Raw genomic sequence first — 15,674 nt, 5'->3', positions numbered from 1 at the left:
TCACTGCTTTGCTTCTTGAGTGAAATAGGTAGAATCTTTTATTTGTGCAAATCTTACACTTGTGCACAGGAAGCAATTTACACTCACTTTGCAGTGCAGTAAACTACACAAGGTGCAAGGCAATGAAGAATCAGATTTACACATTCCAAATGGATCAATAAGCTGAGTCTGTATTACAAAATAAGCATTAACTGCTTGTTTAGCCAGAGGTATGTTTCTCAAATGAAGTCCTTGTAGAGCACAAACATATTATGTGGAATTTGGGCAGTCAAATGTGGAGCAAATGGTAAGTAATTCACCACAGAATTCAGCTGAGACGGGACAGTCAGAAAGTATTGGTAAACAAAACTAGATATACAATACATGTAAAAATCATAATGAAGCCATTTCTCTAATATAAGTGAATTCCAGAACATCCTTTATTATACTGTTGCAATAACAATGGTCCTATGATGCCAGCGTTCCTGTGTTTGACAATTATTTAAACTGAGATATTGTCCCTGTTGAGGTCATTCAGTTACAGTGGAGAGGAACTGAACACTAATCAACCATTCTGTCTGTAATGTGGTGTCAGACAGACCAAGTCTACATTTTTAAATTGTCATTCTGCTCTTTTACTGACACTGGTTTTGCTCTGTTTAGATTTCAGAGTCCTACTATAGCTATTATCTGCTGCTCCTTGATAAAACTGCAGAATAAGAGGAAATATTATTGCGTTTTGGGGGGAGAGGGAGGTCCTGTTTACTATTTGAGATCTGAGAAACGGTTTCCAGCATTAAGACCCTTGGGAACTATTTTCTTTGTGGAAACTAGACCACCATAATGAGTACCTTCTGTGCAAATTTTAATATTAGTTCTACACCTAAGGTCAAACAAAAGTTAATGACCATTTGCACACCAGAGATGTGAAATCAACCTTACATTTCATGGCCTTGTCATTTTAAAACAAACAAAAGGCTGGAGTAATTTATATTTAAATTGATTTAAATTACAAACCATAAATATTAAGAGCACCTTAGAACACTGTTTGGGAGGAACTAACATCATTATCAGTGCAGGAGTTCAATCCACAATTTACAAACACATCTATCCTGTTCAGTGCCTGCTGAGCATTCCTAGGTACAAAGTTATCAAATGATGCTCTAAGCAGGATTCTTTCTTTCTTTAATAATTTTTATGTATCTCTTTTTTTTTTAATTAGCTGATTTACTCAGCTGATTGCACAGCTGTCTGGGCAGCACTTTCCCAAGGGCCTGCCAACTGTTTCAGAGATATGTCTGGTACTTGGTGGAAGGAAATTGACTACAGTAATTTGCATATGTACATGCATAAATAGCAGGGAAGAGTGAAGAGGCTTAAAGACAATTTCAGTATTTGTTTCTGAAAAGAACCATGTTAACCCTGAGTTTTCTAAGCTGCATATTACAATAACTCCTGGGAATAGATCACAGATTTACTTTGAATGAAGAAGTGGCCAAACTATTTTCAAGAGGTTTTTTTTTTTTTTTTTTCCCTCTGGGATTATGACAGTATCTTGTATTACAGCTTCTTGGGTTTTCATGGTGGTCAGCCATTTATTTATTTTATTTTATTTTATTTTATTTTATTTTCTTCATATCTATATGCACGACTGGGAAGATAGATGCAGGAGGGTGCTTGGACTGGCTGAGATCAGTCCCAAGAGCTGAGTGCTGCGAAAGGTTAAATCCACCTTTGCTCCTCCTTTTCCCCCCATTTTCTCTCCTTCTGCCCTAGTCTGGCACTAAGCATGGCTCACCTAGACGGGAAGATCTGGCCTTTAGTTCCCACAATAATGTCAATATGGACTGCTCATTATCCCCATCTGGAATATTAATATTCATCAACTGCCATTATAATATAGTCAGATCATTCACAGTTGCCATAGCAACCAAGCCACTCTTGAGCTCAGTTGTCCCCTCCACCAATGCCTGGGGTAAATAGATAGGCCTTGCAGCATACCCAAAGATTAACAAGCAATATTGCAATCATGAGTCAGGCCTCAAAAAAATCATGAAATTGTCTTAGAAATCAGGAGATTTCTAAAAATAAATGTGGGTTCTGATTTTTGAGCCTCTAGAGTGCACTTATGTTACATTTTCAAGCTTTTCTCTGCAAACATGAGGGCTAGAATTTTTTTTTATAATGAAAGATGAGAGATCCCCATCATTGCTTGTCTCCAGGAGTGAAGGATTTAAGAAAAATGCCAAATATTCTGAGCTGCATAGTAATAGTGATGGCAGTTGCATGTAAACATTTAAATAATTAGCCATCAAAGTTAATACCCTACTAAGCCAAATGGAGGAAATTCACACCTCTCCTGGTGTTATTGTTCCAGGCTGGCTGGCTGCTGAATCAGAATGACGATATTGCATTGGTTTGTATTGTGAAGGTTATCTTTGCAACCCAGAAAGGAACTGGTTGCAATTAGAAACTTCTTTTATTAAAAAAGCAAGCAAGCTGGGTTGCTGCACAATACAGCCACACCTCTGGGAAGAGCTGAATGCCATGGGTTCCATGGATTGCTCCACACATGCAGATTTCCATGGTTCTTTCCACTCTGGACATGGAAAGATGGTTATGCCCAGTAAAGAGTTGTCACTGTTTTTAAATAAAACTGATTATTAAAAATGAAAGTGTATATATTTTTATTCTGTGCTTGTCTATCCATCCTTCCATCCTTAATATTGTCTCTGTGTTTTAAAATTAAATACCCCTAACTCTACTTGATATCTGGAATTGTGCATATCATCCACCCCTTTCCCAGTTGCTTACATCTTCCAATGTGTTCTGTCTACTTTTGCACTGCTTTGATAATACAAGCAACCCTACTTCCAGTTCATCCTACCATTAGAGGATTCCCCTGCCATTGGAGGTTTCCTCAAGTGGTGTATCGGCTGCTGGACTGTGCCCCTTCCTGGCTGCTGGTGCAGACTGTGTTTTGGGCCAAGGTATGTCTGTGCCCCAGTAATCTCTAGCTGTGTATGGCTAGTTTAAATTAGAGCAATCTCAAGGCTGTTCCAGCTCATGCTATGGGTCTAGCTTTGTGTGAATTGGCTCCAGGATCAAGGGAAAGGACAGGTGACTTAAAGCCATTTTTCTCCCAACAACGAAATAAGTCTGGAAACCAGATAGTCTGGAGTGCTGAGAAGCTGTGGTAATATGTACTAATTAATGACCAAATGGGAACTTGGAGTTGCCACATCATATGCACAAATGTTTGATATTAAAAATTCACATGCATGTTATGACTCATGCAGAATAGTGTTTTTTATGAATATCTACTTTTTAAGAGGGGCAGCTTTGACATTTTAAAATTTGTTTTTTTCCAAAGCTGTAGTCCATATTAATTTCAGTTTTAAAAGCAGTAAAACACCTAACTTATATTTTTACGCCTTTACAGTGAGGGCAGCCATCTATGTGACCCCTATCCATTAAGATGTTAGCGTGACCCATGAAACCCTCAGTGCCAGGTGGCAAGGGGTTTACAAGAATATCCTGATTCTAGTATGTGCACGCTGATTCATCTAAGAATGTCATGTCTGGTCTTAAATGAAAGCCAGGATCACACTGATCATTAACATGATTGTGAAATGTATGTACAGATACTATGCAAGGAATTATGTTTATGTAGGCGTACTGAAAATATGCACTAAAGTCTGTATCAAGAAAGAGATGACAAATAAGCTTTCTGTCATATAAAATTTTTTTCGCTTGTCTCTGGCATGTAAATTAAGAATTTTAAGCCAAAATAATGGAGAGTCATTTACATATGAAGTTAACACTGGGATGTGAAATCAACAAGGAGGCAGCATACTAGAGAATAAACCACAGGGGATTATCTTGACTTCAGGTATGGACAGTGAACTTTGGGGGATGTAAGAAAGAGGCAAGGAAGACACCCCTTTATCTTGAGCCTGTGAAATAAATGAGTAGTGCATTTACTTTCATGAAAGTGGGATCACAACCAGCCTTAGTTGAAAATGCTGCAAAAGGCTTTGGGTGAGATAAACTTCATTACAAAGGAGGCTAGCATAATAGTTTAATCTCCCTAGAAAGCATGTTATGGTTTTGTTTTGTATGTAATCCTTTGTTTCCATTACGCTTACTCACTATTTCTTGAATCTTTGATGATAAACTTATTGTTATAAATATATCTCAGTGCTGTGGTGTTAAGCCAGAGTTGAATCATACAAGGTGGTTTGTATACTGATCCCTTGGGCCAGTAGACCTCGTATTTCTGAGAGTCTTCAGTGAATAAGGGGCTAGATACTACAGGGGAATACTTCAAAGGGACTTGAAGACTGGAGTCCACTTATTGTTAATCTGCATGGCAAGGGTAAGGCCTGGCGTAGCTTAGGGGAAAATGCTTGGGTGGCTCACAGGCTGATGGTGTCAGGGAGCTGACACCCAGTTAAGCACAAGCAAATCTCTCTCAAGCTGGAAGTTGTGGTGGGAGGTAACAAGGTGACTCACTGTCCTGGGTAGCATCACAGTTAGTACCCAGCAGCTCTTGCTGACAATTTTGGAAGGACAGAAGATATGAAGTCATGCTCCTTATGGTGTAACCCATCTGCTTTCAGGTCCAAATTTTTAAAATTGTCCTCTGAAATTGTGGCTGCAAGTTTTTGTGCTCAGCCATCAATGTGTAAGGAACCCACAGTCATTAGAATGCATAGATCAGGTAATTAGATATCTAACAGTTTGCACTTGCAAAAATCTGCTTTTTGCATGCACAGAACTTGGAAGCCTGGAAGCATCTGGTCTGATGTCAGCTGAAAATTTGATCCTCAGCTTCCAGCCATTCAAAACTAAGATTCTTGTAATGGTCCAATGTATCAAACTTTTAACCAAAGTGAAACAGGAGGAACAACAGAAATTAGGGAGCATTAGTGGTGGTGTTGGCACACAGGATGCCTTATCCTTTCTTAGGGAATATCTTTGTTGGAATATAGGACAGACATGGTTGAAAAAAAATTTGGGATAGTCTTAGGTTTGCAAACCTTACTGGCCAGAGTTTTGCTTTTGAAAAATTAAGGAGACCAGATGGCTTATATAATATCTTTTATTGGAACAAATTCCATTGTGAGAGAGGCAACAGAATTTGGTCCAATAAGATATTATTTCGCCCATCTTGTCTCTCTCCAATATCCTGGGTCAGACACATCTACAACAACACTGCATACATTTTGAAAAATTAAGGGCAGTTTAAATGCCGCTTCAAGTAGCTCTAAACTGCCAATGTTTGTATGTCTGGGGGGGAAGAAAACGGAGTGTGGGGACAGATGGGACAGGTTGACTGACATCAGGACCGGCAGAAGCTTCCTAAAAAGTGGAAGGGGGGGCACTGGTGTGAGAACTAGGGCCTTGCCCTCATGCCACCCCTTCTCCCTGAGTCCCTGCCCTTGCACTGCCCCTTCTCCCCATCCTCGTGCTGCCCCACCTCTTCCCAAGACCCTGCCCGCTCCCTCTCACCCCCTCCCCATCGCTTGCTGTTATAGCCCATAAAAAGTGGGAGGGCATAGCCCTCCCATTTTTAAAAGTGATGTGGTCATGGCCTCCTGCCCCCACCCCCGTTCTGGAGCCCTTGACTAAGATAAATGATTCTTGCTTTGGCTCATCTCTAACCTACAATACATGTTACAACAAGTGTGTTTTGAAGTCTGTAGAAAAAGTAATAGCTTGCTATTTTTTCTTGCTAATGCCTCTGGCCAAAAATCAAACAGTTAATTGAAAAAAAAAATAAACAAAAAACAAACCAGAAAATCCTTTGAGTTGATATTTTACATGCCAAGTTTCAGCCCAGAACTGATTTCTCTGGATGATTGGTAGACCCTTGGAAGACAGGGATTTAAAATGGAAGTGCTGACCCAACTTTAATTTCAGCCATATGAATGATGCATGATTATTGTGCATCTAAGTGAATATTCCATTAAGGTTAAAGTAAGTTATTTCTCTCTAAAACAGCCAAAAGAAATTAAGTAAACCTTGCTTAGCAAGAATGATAATCTCCTTTGCATGTAAATACCCACTGTCTCTCCTAGAAGAGTTATCTACTCCCACTATTGGAAAGATCCCTGCTGTAGTCCACAGGGGAGCAAGGAAATTAAATCAAGCCATGGCCTGGTGACCATTAAAGTCAACTTTCTGAACTCCTTAAACTAATTTGCAAATAGCCACTTTTGAACTGCATTTTAGCAAGCTAATGCTCATTTAACATCTTCACTTTTTCATTCACAGTGACCTTTCCTGTAGGTTAAAAGAAAGGAAAAGCTGTAGGTAGAAAGGGATTGGTTACTGTACATTCGTTAGCGGGGTTTGCTGCCTCTAGTTGCAAACCTTTGATATTGTTTGTGGAACAATCAGATATGTATGGATTTAATAAACTGCGTTGTCCTTCATTCCTACTACTATTTTATAAGAGAACTTTTCCTCTGGTCTGGACTACGTGTTTGTGAAGAGAGAAGCAGAGTTTATACTGGCATAGAAGGAAGTGGTTGGCCTGGTTCCAAAATTTGCAGATTTTTACATGCATGTCACACTTCAGGAACTGTCCCAGAATCAACATTTGCATGGGAAGCATTTCCCCATCCCACCCTTACTCTGGTCACTTTGCTGTAGCTGAATTTTCAATGTCAAAGCTTTTTTTTTTTTTAATGTAAAGTTACTGAAAGGGGGAAATTATTGCCTAATTTTTTTCATTTTATGACTGAAATTCAGCTACATACACAAACCCATTAGGGCACCAGCCTATACCATTATACAGCCATATATTTGTTTTATGTGTTTGAGTTCAAGGGGCTGTTCATGGGTTCTTATATCAGCACAGAAGCACTGTGTGGTTGTGTGCACTTCTTTCCTGTGTGTGTGAGAACTAATTTATACACCTAGAATTTTCTGAGTTACAGTGATATTTCTAAGAGACTGATCTTGCTTTTTTAAATGTTTATAGGTGGAATATGCAGTAACTTTTCCATGCACAAATCATGATGAAGCTGTAGTTAAGGGTTGATAAACCCTCCAATTATACACTTTGATGTTGAGGTGTTTGTAAGAGTGATTGATTGGAAAAAAATATGTACACCTGTGGCTCAGAGGTGTGATTTGTGACTGATGTAGCTATGGCTGGCAGAAGTCCCTAGTTTAGATGCAGTTATACCAACAAAACTGTGCTTTTACCAGTATAGTTTGGTTTGCTCGTGGAGTGGGGGGTAGTTTCTGGTACAAAGTGCAGTTTTGTCCATATAAGCTGCATGCACACTAGGTGTGCTTTGCAAGTATGGTTAATACCAGAAATACTTCATTACTAGTAAAGGTCTACGTTAGGTGCAAAGGTCTGAATAACTCTGTGTAAAGACAGGCCCAAAGGCCAAGTCTACGCTAAAAAGCTGGTCGGCCCAGCTACGTCACCCGTGGGTGTGAAAAATCCACATCCGTGAGTGATGTAGCTAAGCAGACCTAACCCCCAGTGTAGACAGTGGTAGGTCAATGGTAAAATTCTTCCATCGATTTAGCTACTACCTCTCGGGAAGGTGGATTAGCTACAGCGGGACAGGAAAACCTCTCTGTCATTGTTGTGGTGAGTGTCTGACACTCTACAGTGGCAAAGCTGCAGCTGTGCTGTGGTAGCAGTTTAAGTATAGGCATATCCTTGAGTTAAATACAGTAAAAGCTGTTTCATCCAGCATGTTGAAGGACTGGGTGGGGGTTGCCGGTAAGTGAAAAATGCTGGTTAAGGGTGGGGGTTTGGGTGTGGGAGGGAACTCAGGGTGCCAAATCGGGGCAGGGGGAGGGGCACTCACCTCAGACAGATCCCCACAAGCGGTGATTAGTCATGGCTGCTCCTAGGTGGAGGCATGGCAAGCAGTTCTGCATGCTGCTCCCGCCCCGGCCTGAGCGCTGACTCCATAGCTCCTATTGGCCAGAAACTGCATTCAACCTAGTAAATTTGTTTTTGCTTAAATCAGAAATATTGGCTTGCAGCTTTGTTCTGGCACAATTTACTGGTGTTTAACAGTGTTAATTGAGCTAAAACTAGTGGAAAATAACCTTCAACATGCTAATCTCTGCAACCATTATTTCTGTGATTATTTTGATGAAAAGCGGTGGTCTTTGGTATTAAAAGATTGAGATTATTTTGTTTACATAGAACTTTCCAAAAGGTGAGGTGAGGGATATGTCTGCTTACTTCATTCTGTCAAAATTGACTATCATCAATCTAATGAAAGCAAAGACATTAACTTTTTAATGTTGTTCTTTATGAATCACCAAGCCTTACATTTCTTTTCTTAGAAAAGATTCTTATTTCCTTAAAACCCACCAGTTTGTCCAAAACAACTTATTAATATTATTTATTAGTATGAATAATTAGTACTTTTCATATAAATTTTACAGACTAGAAAAAGTAAGACACCGAGTGATTTGTCCAAGATCTCTCTGAGTTAATGAGAAAGCTAGGATTACAACCCTGCTCTCCTGACTTTTCCTGTTCCTTCTAACCTGGATCATGGTACTGTGTATATCATTGTGATTTAAAGCTGCCTGATTTCAGTACTCTCCATTTTTGTTTTAGCAGTTCATCAAAATGAAGAAAACAGCAACCAGGAATCAAAAAGGCCAGAAGACTTCAAATATGCTTCTGATGCACAGGTAAATATATAAAAATAATATATTTGAGGGGTTTTTTTCAGACCAGTAAGTTGAAGATTCCCCTTTTTTGGGTCTTTAGCACGGGAACATGGACCTCTGCCTAAGTTCTAAGTAGGCAACCTGTATGAGACTGAAACTGTGCTAGATTTTTGCCTCCCGTAGTTATTTACACTAGACTGATCACATTGGGAATGAAACTTGTGATCTTGAAGTTGGAAAGGTGTTCTTAGCTCGCATCTCAATTCTGACTTTCTACATAAAAAATACCCTATATCCCTCATTTTATTTTCAAATTGTATTTGTTTTTAAGTGGTATGTGCATGTGGCATGCTGATGGAATTTTAATAACTGTAAGTTGATGTGGATTCTGAAGACCTTTTTATTGACCTGTCTTTGAGGTTTAAAACCCTTGAACACTCAAAATACTATATGTAAACATAGCTAAGTTATTAAGATCTACATTGACTTATTTCTCCCAGCCTTGTCTTTGTGTCTTTTTTTTTTCCTCCGCTTCTAGCCCTAAGCTTAAGGGGTGTTAGGGATCATAGAGATCTGCTAATATACCCAGATCATCTTCTTTTTAATATTATCCAATTTCCCCAAATTACCATCCTTTCTCCTCCTCTCCACCCATATCTTGCTGTTTCATTAGATATCCTCTCTTACCCTGACTGCCAAACTCCTACTAAAGTGCCAAAAAGCTCAGACTCAAGGGGTACGTCTACACAGCAAAGACAAACCTGCAGCACCAAGTTTCAGAGCCTGGATCAATTGACTTGGCCTTGTTGGGCCGCAGGGCTAAAAATAGCAATGTAGACATTCTCATTAGGTCTGGAGTCCAGGCTCTTGAAACCATTCCAGGAGGGAGGGTCTCGGTGCCTAGGCACAGCCCAAGTAAGGTAATTTACACTGCAATTTTTAGATGAGCAGCCGGAGCCCCGGGAGCCCAAGTCAACTGGATATGCGCTCTGAGACTTGGTGCCAGGGGTTTTTCATTGCAGTGTAGACATATCCCAGAAGACCTTTCTGCACTAGTGCAGAATCTGAAATCATGTGTCTGTCTATTAGAGATGGCATTTCTAGAGTTCCCATCACAATAGCATATGAGCTCCAAATACTAAAAGTAGATGGGCTAAGCATTATTTTTTTTAAAGGAAATTTTAAATTCTTCAAAAATGTTCAGTGTTCCAGTATGTCCACTATAGCATGGAATTCCATAGCATGCATGTCTGTTACCTTGTTCTTTTATTCTTAATTCAAATCTGTGAGAGGAGGAGGCTAGGCATCTTAAAGCTAAAGAGTATATTAGAGATTAAGGGAAAAGACCCAGGGTGAAATTCTGGCACCAAAACTTCAGCGTCAGTGTGCATCTCTGTGTGGTACTGTCTGATTCTGCTTTATTATCAGAATTAATTTATATGAATGTTCACTCAAGTTTTTAACACAGATTTCTAAAATAAGTCATTATGCATGCTAAGAGCTAATAAACAGCAAGCTAATAAGATTACATGAAGAGATTATAAAAAAACAATAACAATTTAATGCCACTATATACAATTATTCAATTCACCCAGTTTATGCTTGAGTGCAAACCTACTTCCAAGTTTGACAAACATTGTAAAGCATGTTTACAATTAAACAAATAAGTGATTGATGTACAATAAGTGTGGTAATAACAGAGCTTGTGGATAGTCTTTGAAGAGCAGACATTGCTATTATTTACGCACTTATGCAGTTATTTAAGCTTTAAGCACTTGTAGTCACTTTTAATTCAGTGGGACTACACATTTTGCATATTACTCACATAAGCAGAAATGTTTGCTGGAGTTGGGCATAGGCTTCTTAGTCTGCAGGTTGACAACATTGAAAACTGTAGTAACGGCTTTGTTTGTAGGAGAGATGTAAAGAGTCAGTGATTGTAATGCAAAGTTCAGAAGTACGGTAATGTGTTGGGGGGAGTTGATTCTGCTCCTGTGGTGGTGTACATCAGGAGTAACTCCAGTGAAGTCTATGAAGCTACACTGCACTGATGTCAGAGTGAGGAGGATCATGCCCTGTGACTTTTAAAATGGAGTGTGATGAAAATGATATGCCTTCCTATCTACCTAGAAATCTCCTATTTCACCTTCATCTCATTTCTATCTGATTAATTTCAGTGTTATTGCTTTTCACTAGGGAATATTTTCCAGGGTACATTTTGGAACAAATATTGTAGAGTCAACATCTTCGCTTTTCAAACCACAGTAGTGACTAATTGATTTCCTTTTGTATAAGGAGGGACAGTGAAATCTCTTGTGCTATTTTGAAAATTAAATACACACCTTTAATTATAATAATGTTGTGCCATGAACAGCATTGAGCTTAATATAAAGCTTACATTCTTTTGATATTAATTAAACTAAAATCAGGTATAACTCACACCTATGCAATTTGCACGCAAGTAAATTGTGGGTGCAAATCTCAGTACTTGCATCTCTAACTACCTGTTAGTTAGAGGAGCAAGTATCAAGATTTACACCCAGGGGCTGATGTGGTGTGTGTGTGTGTGTGTGTGGTTTTTTAGGTACAAAATGCAGGTGCAAATTTCACTTGAAGATAGGAAGGCTGGCCTTTACTCCTTTTGCTTAGCAGCATTAAACATATTGTGTGAAAATTAAATTTATAGTGACAAGTGAAAATGACCAGGAATATTAAAATCTTATTCTGTCCTCATAACCGGCTTTCAGAAGCTATCAGAATAATTTAATTAGTTGACCTAGATGGATTCTTACATTAGTTAGCAGAAAAATTATTCCACGTACTATAGAAAGTCAGAATAATTGGAGAAATCACAATGACAAATGGGGGTTTTGTACCTTCTGTTTTAATTATGAAAAAAATATTTAGCCCTTTATATTATAGATGGCATTAATTACACCAGTGAAATTAAGGCTAAATTTTAAAATATTGTCTACTTCCAACATGGATTATGCCTCAGCTTCTCTGGGAGATTTTAAATGTTGTCTTTCTTTTTTGCTGAAACCACAGTAAAATATATTGTATTGTGTTTGCCTTGCGACTTTAAATAAAAGAACAATAATTCAGAAGCTATCTTTTATTTCCTTTTGGCCATTATTTGGAACTGGACTATGTAATCCTATGAAATTGCTTATGTGAACAAAGACTGCTTCTGTGGCAAATGTAACGAGATCAGGTAACAAGATCAGGTTCTAATCTCACTATGCTCAAACATGTAGGAAGGAGGTAATTATTCTATTTTATTCTATTGAGAAAAGGTGGGAAGTTTGGCAAGTTTTTTCTTCTTCCAAGATGCTCTTTCCACTTGAACATCATGGGACTAATTGTCACTTCAGACAGCAATTTTGACTTCAGTGGGAATTACATAGATATATCAGAGGGCAAAATTGGACACACTGATTGTGAATTAAACTCTTTTCTCTTTATTTGGATAATTTAAAGTCTTAGTTTATCTTTAATGTTGAAGTGTTCATACTGTGTACGTGTGTGAGTGTTAATGTCTGTTTTATTTTATGAGATGTGTTTTTATATGGTCTAAACATGTTTATGGAGCAGAAACCATGCTAGAAATTAACAAATTGTGTGAATGTCAGTTAAAGGATCAGTGCCAGCACTAGCCATAAGGAGACTAAACAATTGCTTAGGGCCCTGAGCAGCTCAAGGGGGCCCACTATTCGCTTTTTTCAATATGTGTTAGTTCCTGCTTAAGGCCCCTTGTGGGCTAGCACCGTCTTTGTAAGGGATTAATAGAAAAAAGGAGTAATCCTCCCTGCCTCCTAATTACTCTCTCAATTTTTTATTTTATTTTTTTTAACAAATCCCGAAGGCTTGCATCATGTGCTGAAGGTCAAAAAACATTGCATTTATATTGTGTCCTTCACTAAAAATGTCCTGTCTCAATCCATAGACATTTTAAATATTGGGACTTTTATCTTGGGCCCCTCCGATGATCTCAGTTGTTGGAATGGAACATAAAAAGCATGAGGAGACTGCCTTTCAACCTAGGTACAATTAAAAAATGACCTATAAAGCCATGTAAGGTTCGAACCAGACTACCTTAAAGGCAATGTGGACTATGGAGCATAGATGTCATGCACTCTACTAGACTCACTACTAAGTAAGGGGTCAGACATGCATTGCATTAGCTGTAATCTCCAAGTGGTCCAGCCATAATGTATTACAGTCATCTAAACTGCAGATGGGGAAGGCATGAAGATGCTGGTGAGAGCACTTCCAAGATGTATTGACAAAAGTAGATGAAAAAAGCACTCTTGTCTACTGCTTCTACTTTATCAAAAAGACAGCCATGAAATCAGTAGGAAGCCTAGATTGTGCACCTTGTTATCAAAAGTAAGGGTGGATTAAAGGGGTAGAGATGTTACCTCCAGTGCTTCCTTCTGATTTTTTCCCCCAGCTGAACAATGTAACTTCCATCTTGTCTGGACTGAGCTTCAGACAGCTGTCATCAAGGCCCTAATCTCGGCTATCACCTGAAGCTGTGAGACTGTATCATTGATCTCAGATGATAAGAGACATGTAGCTCTGAGTCATAAGCATGTTGATGACACTACAAGCCTAGCTGCCTCACTACCTTCTTTCAGAGGCCCTGCAAATATACTGCATAAAAGATGTTCTGTTCTTTTGAATCCATTTTTAGAGTGGGGCATGTCCTGTATTTGAAAGTGACCTCCAAGGATATTTAAAATCTTTTGCTTCTTTATGCCATATAAAAAGGTCTGAAGAGTGTTTAGTGGGGGTTTTTTTTTAAAGGAGGTGGAGGGAGGGAAAGCCCTTTGGGCTGTCACATCTTAAATGATGAATCTTTAACAAAGACATCATTTTGTCCTAAATGTTCGTTAGGAATTGGAGTCAAATAGGTGTTAACAAAACCACAAAAAAAATCAGATTTTTAAAATATTCTGAATATAAAGCTCTCCCTCTGTTCATCAGCTTTCAGTCTCTCTTGTTTCTTGTGATATTATAATCTTCCTAGTTCTCCAATTGCCATAGAGATTAAGATAAATTCAGTTTACACACATGAGAAAGGACGGGGTTGTGGATTTTCTGTGTTTAAACCTGTCCTTTCCCACTGCACATCCCTTTCAGGCTGCCTTTATACAATGTAAAAAGGGCACTAGCTCATTTTCCTTCCCTCCCTGCAACCTCCCATCTTTGCACATCCCCTCCCTGAACTTCCCAAGGTTCATGCTGATATCCATCAGGAAACATCTGGGCTAATAATGGTCCTCCAGTGTCATCCAGCCACGTCTGAATTACGCAAGTAAAGTCAGAGGCCCTGTGTGTGATCAAGTCATGGATGGTGATAGAATGTGATTGGCCACTGATTTTGCAGTAAGCAACATGTACCATAGAGGTAGATGATAATAGATAATATTTTACGGTGAGGGCTCATGTGAGGTCTCAGGGTAGCCATGTGTTTGAAATGTCAGTGTGCAGTGTGTCTATGCCTTCATTATTATTATCATTTATTATTTGTATTATCGTAGTGTCTAGGAGCCTCATTCAAGGACCAGGACCCATTGTGCTATATGCTGTACAACCTAAGTATACATGTGCCATTTTTACAAACACATGCCAATGCTGTAGGCCAAAACAAAATACCATCAAAATAAGTACCACCATGGTTCTCAGCTAGAGTAACTGGTAGTATTTTATGTTTAAAATAATTGAAATCTAGTGCTAGTTGTAACATATGCACATTGTCCTTAACATAATTTAATAATTAATGAATACACTATATTTACCTCCTTTATAACGGAGGAATTAATTTTGTGTAACTTATTTTAAATGCTATAGTTTACATACATGAAGAAGTGGCAGCATTTGAGAAATGGGAGGTTCTGCTATGTTATTTTTAGGAATGACTCTATTGCACTCCATCCTTTTTTTCCAGGGCTGTTCCTGGCTAAGTTTCCCATGAGTTTTTAACCTCTTGCTATGGTTCTCTTATGTAACAGGAAATAGGTTGACAGGAACAAACAAAATACAAGTATATCAGTCACACACAATAGCAGTTGATTTAGCTAGCCCTGCCTTCAATTGCTTAACGTAGATACAGTACATAGGGTAAATCAGATGTGCCTGAGAACTTCTTGTGCTGTTTCCCAAGAAGCAACTATTTTATTCCAGTTCAGCAAAAGGCTCAGAATTTAGCGAACATGATAGAAAAGATGTGTTTGTTGTAAAGTTAAAACTTGTGGCACTGTCATGTCCTGGGATTGTGGATTTAAATATTTATTTGCTCTTTCTCCAACCCTCAAGGCAGGGGTTTTGTGCAAGCTTCAAGAAAGAGATGACATTGGACGGATTGAACTAGTCCAGAAGCTGGCAAGGGAAAACTGTCAGTTTTTGCAGGTGGATAGAAAAGAACCAGAGAAGACAGAACAAGTAAGACATTTCTCATTTGTTTATTTAGAAGGGAAAGGAAATATGTTTTCTACTTTGTTGTAAACTTAAAATAAAAAAAATAAATTGATTTAGGTCCCACTGCACATTGAGCTACATCTGTTCTGTCATATGAAATGGGCCTCCTTCAAATTCACAAAACCAAAATGGAATAAAATTTGCATATTATTTTAGTAACATTAACGATAACTGATAAACCTTGCTATCTTATAATAGGTATGAAGCAATTTTCCCTCAAGTAAGGGGAGTGATTTCAGAGTGTTTTCTGACAAAATGTTAGTCATTTTTGTGAAATGCTTTTCTTTTTAAAGATATATTTCTCAGATTTTTTAAGGGGTATATGCTTAAAGTACATTACTTTTTTTAAAAGAACCTGAATGAAAATTATTCTGCTTCTATAATATTTTGGCAGAAAATATTAATGGGAACTTTCCAACATGAATTATAATTGCATTTAAATAGTGAGTTTTTATGGTTTCTTTTTGTATTATTATTGTGTATTCAACCAAAACTTCCTTTGACTCAGCTGAAGAAAATAGCAATCTGCTGCTCACTGCTTCTAA

General features: G+C 38.4%; 1 protein-coding gene across 7 annotated transcripts in view; it reads left to right on the top strand.

The window, feature by feature from the left end:
* RAPGEF5 (Rap guanine nucleotide exchange factor 5) overlaps window positions 1-15,674 on the top strand; it is a 229,774-nt gene that overhangs the window by 85,132 nt on the left and 128,968 nt on the right. For 5 of the 7 annotated variants that reach the window (XR_005594556.1, XR_005594555.1, XR_005594558.1 and 2 more), the window contains exons 8-9: window positions 8,591-8,667; window positions 14,968-15,093. Coding sequence is in view for 3 of the 7 variants with exons in the window: in XM_039526095.1 (XP_039382029.1) it covers window positions 8,591-8,667; window positions 14,968-15,093 (203 nt within the window). In the remaining 4 variants the exon portion in view is untranslated. The remainder of the gene's footprint in view (window positions 1-8,590; window positions 8,668-14,967; window positions 15,094-15,674) is intronic. The other 2 variants (XR_005594557.1, XM_039526096.1) reach the window with 1 other exon arrangement.

This window comes from Mauremys reevesii, linkage group 2, assembly GCF_016161935.1.
Source record: "Mauremys reevesii isolate NIE-2019 linkage group 2, ASM1616193v1, whole genome shotgun sequence".
Classification (NCBI taxonomy): Eukaryota; Metazoa; Chordata; order Testudines; family Geoemydidae; genus Mauremys; species Mauremys reevesii.
This window is presented reverse-complemented; position numbering and strand designations above follow the sequence as displayed.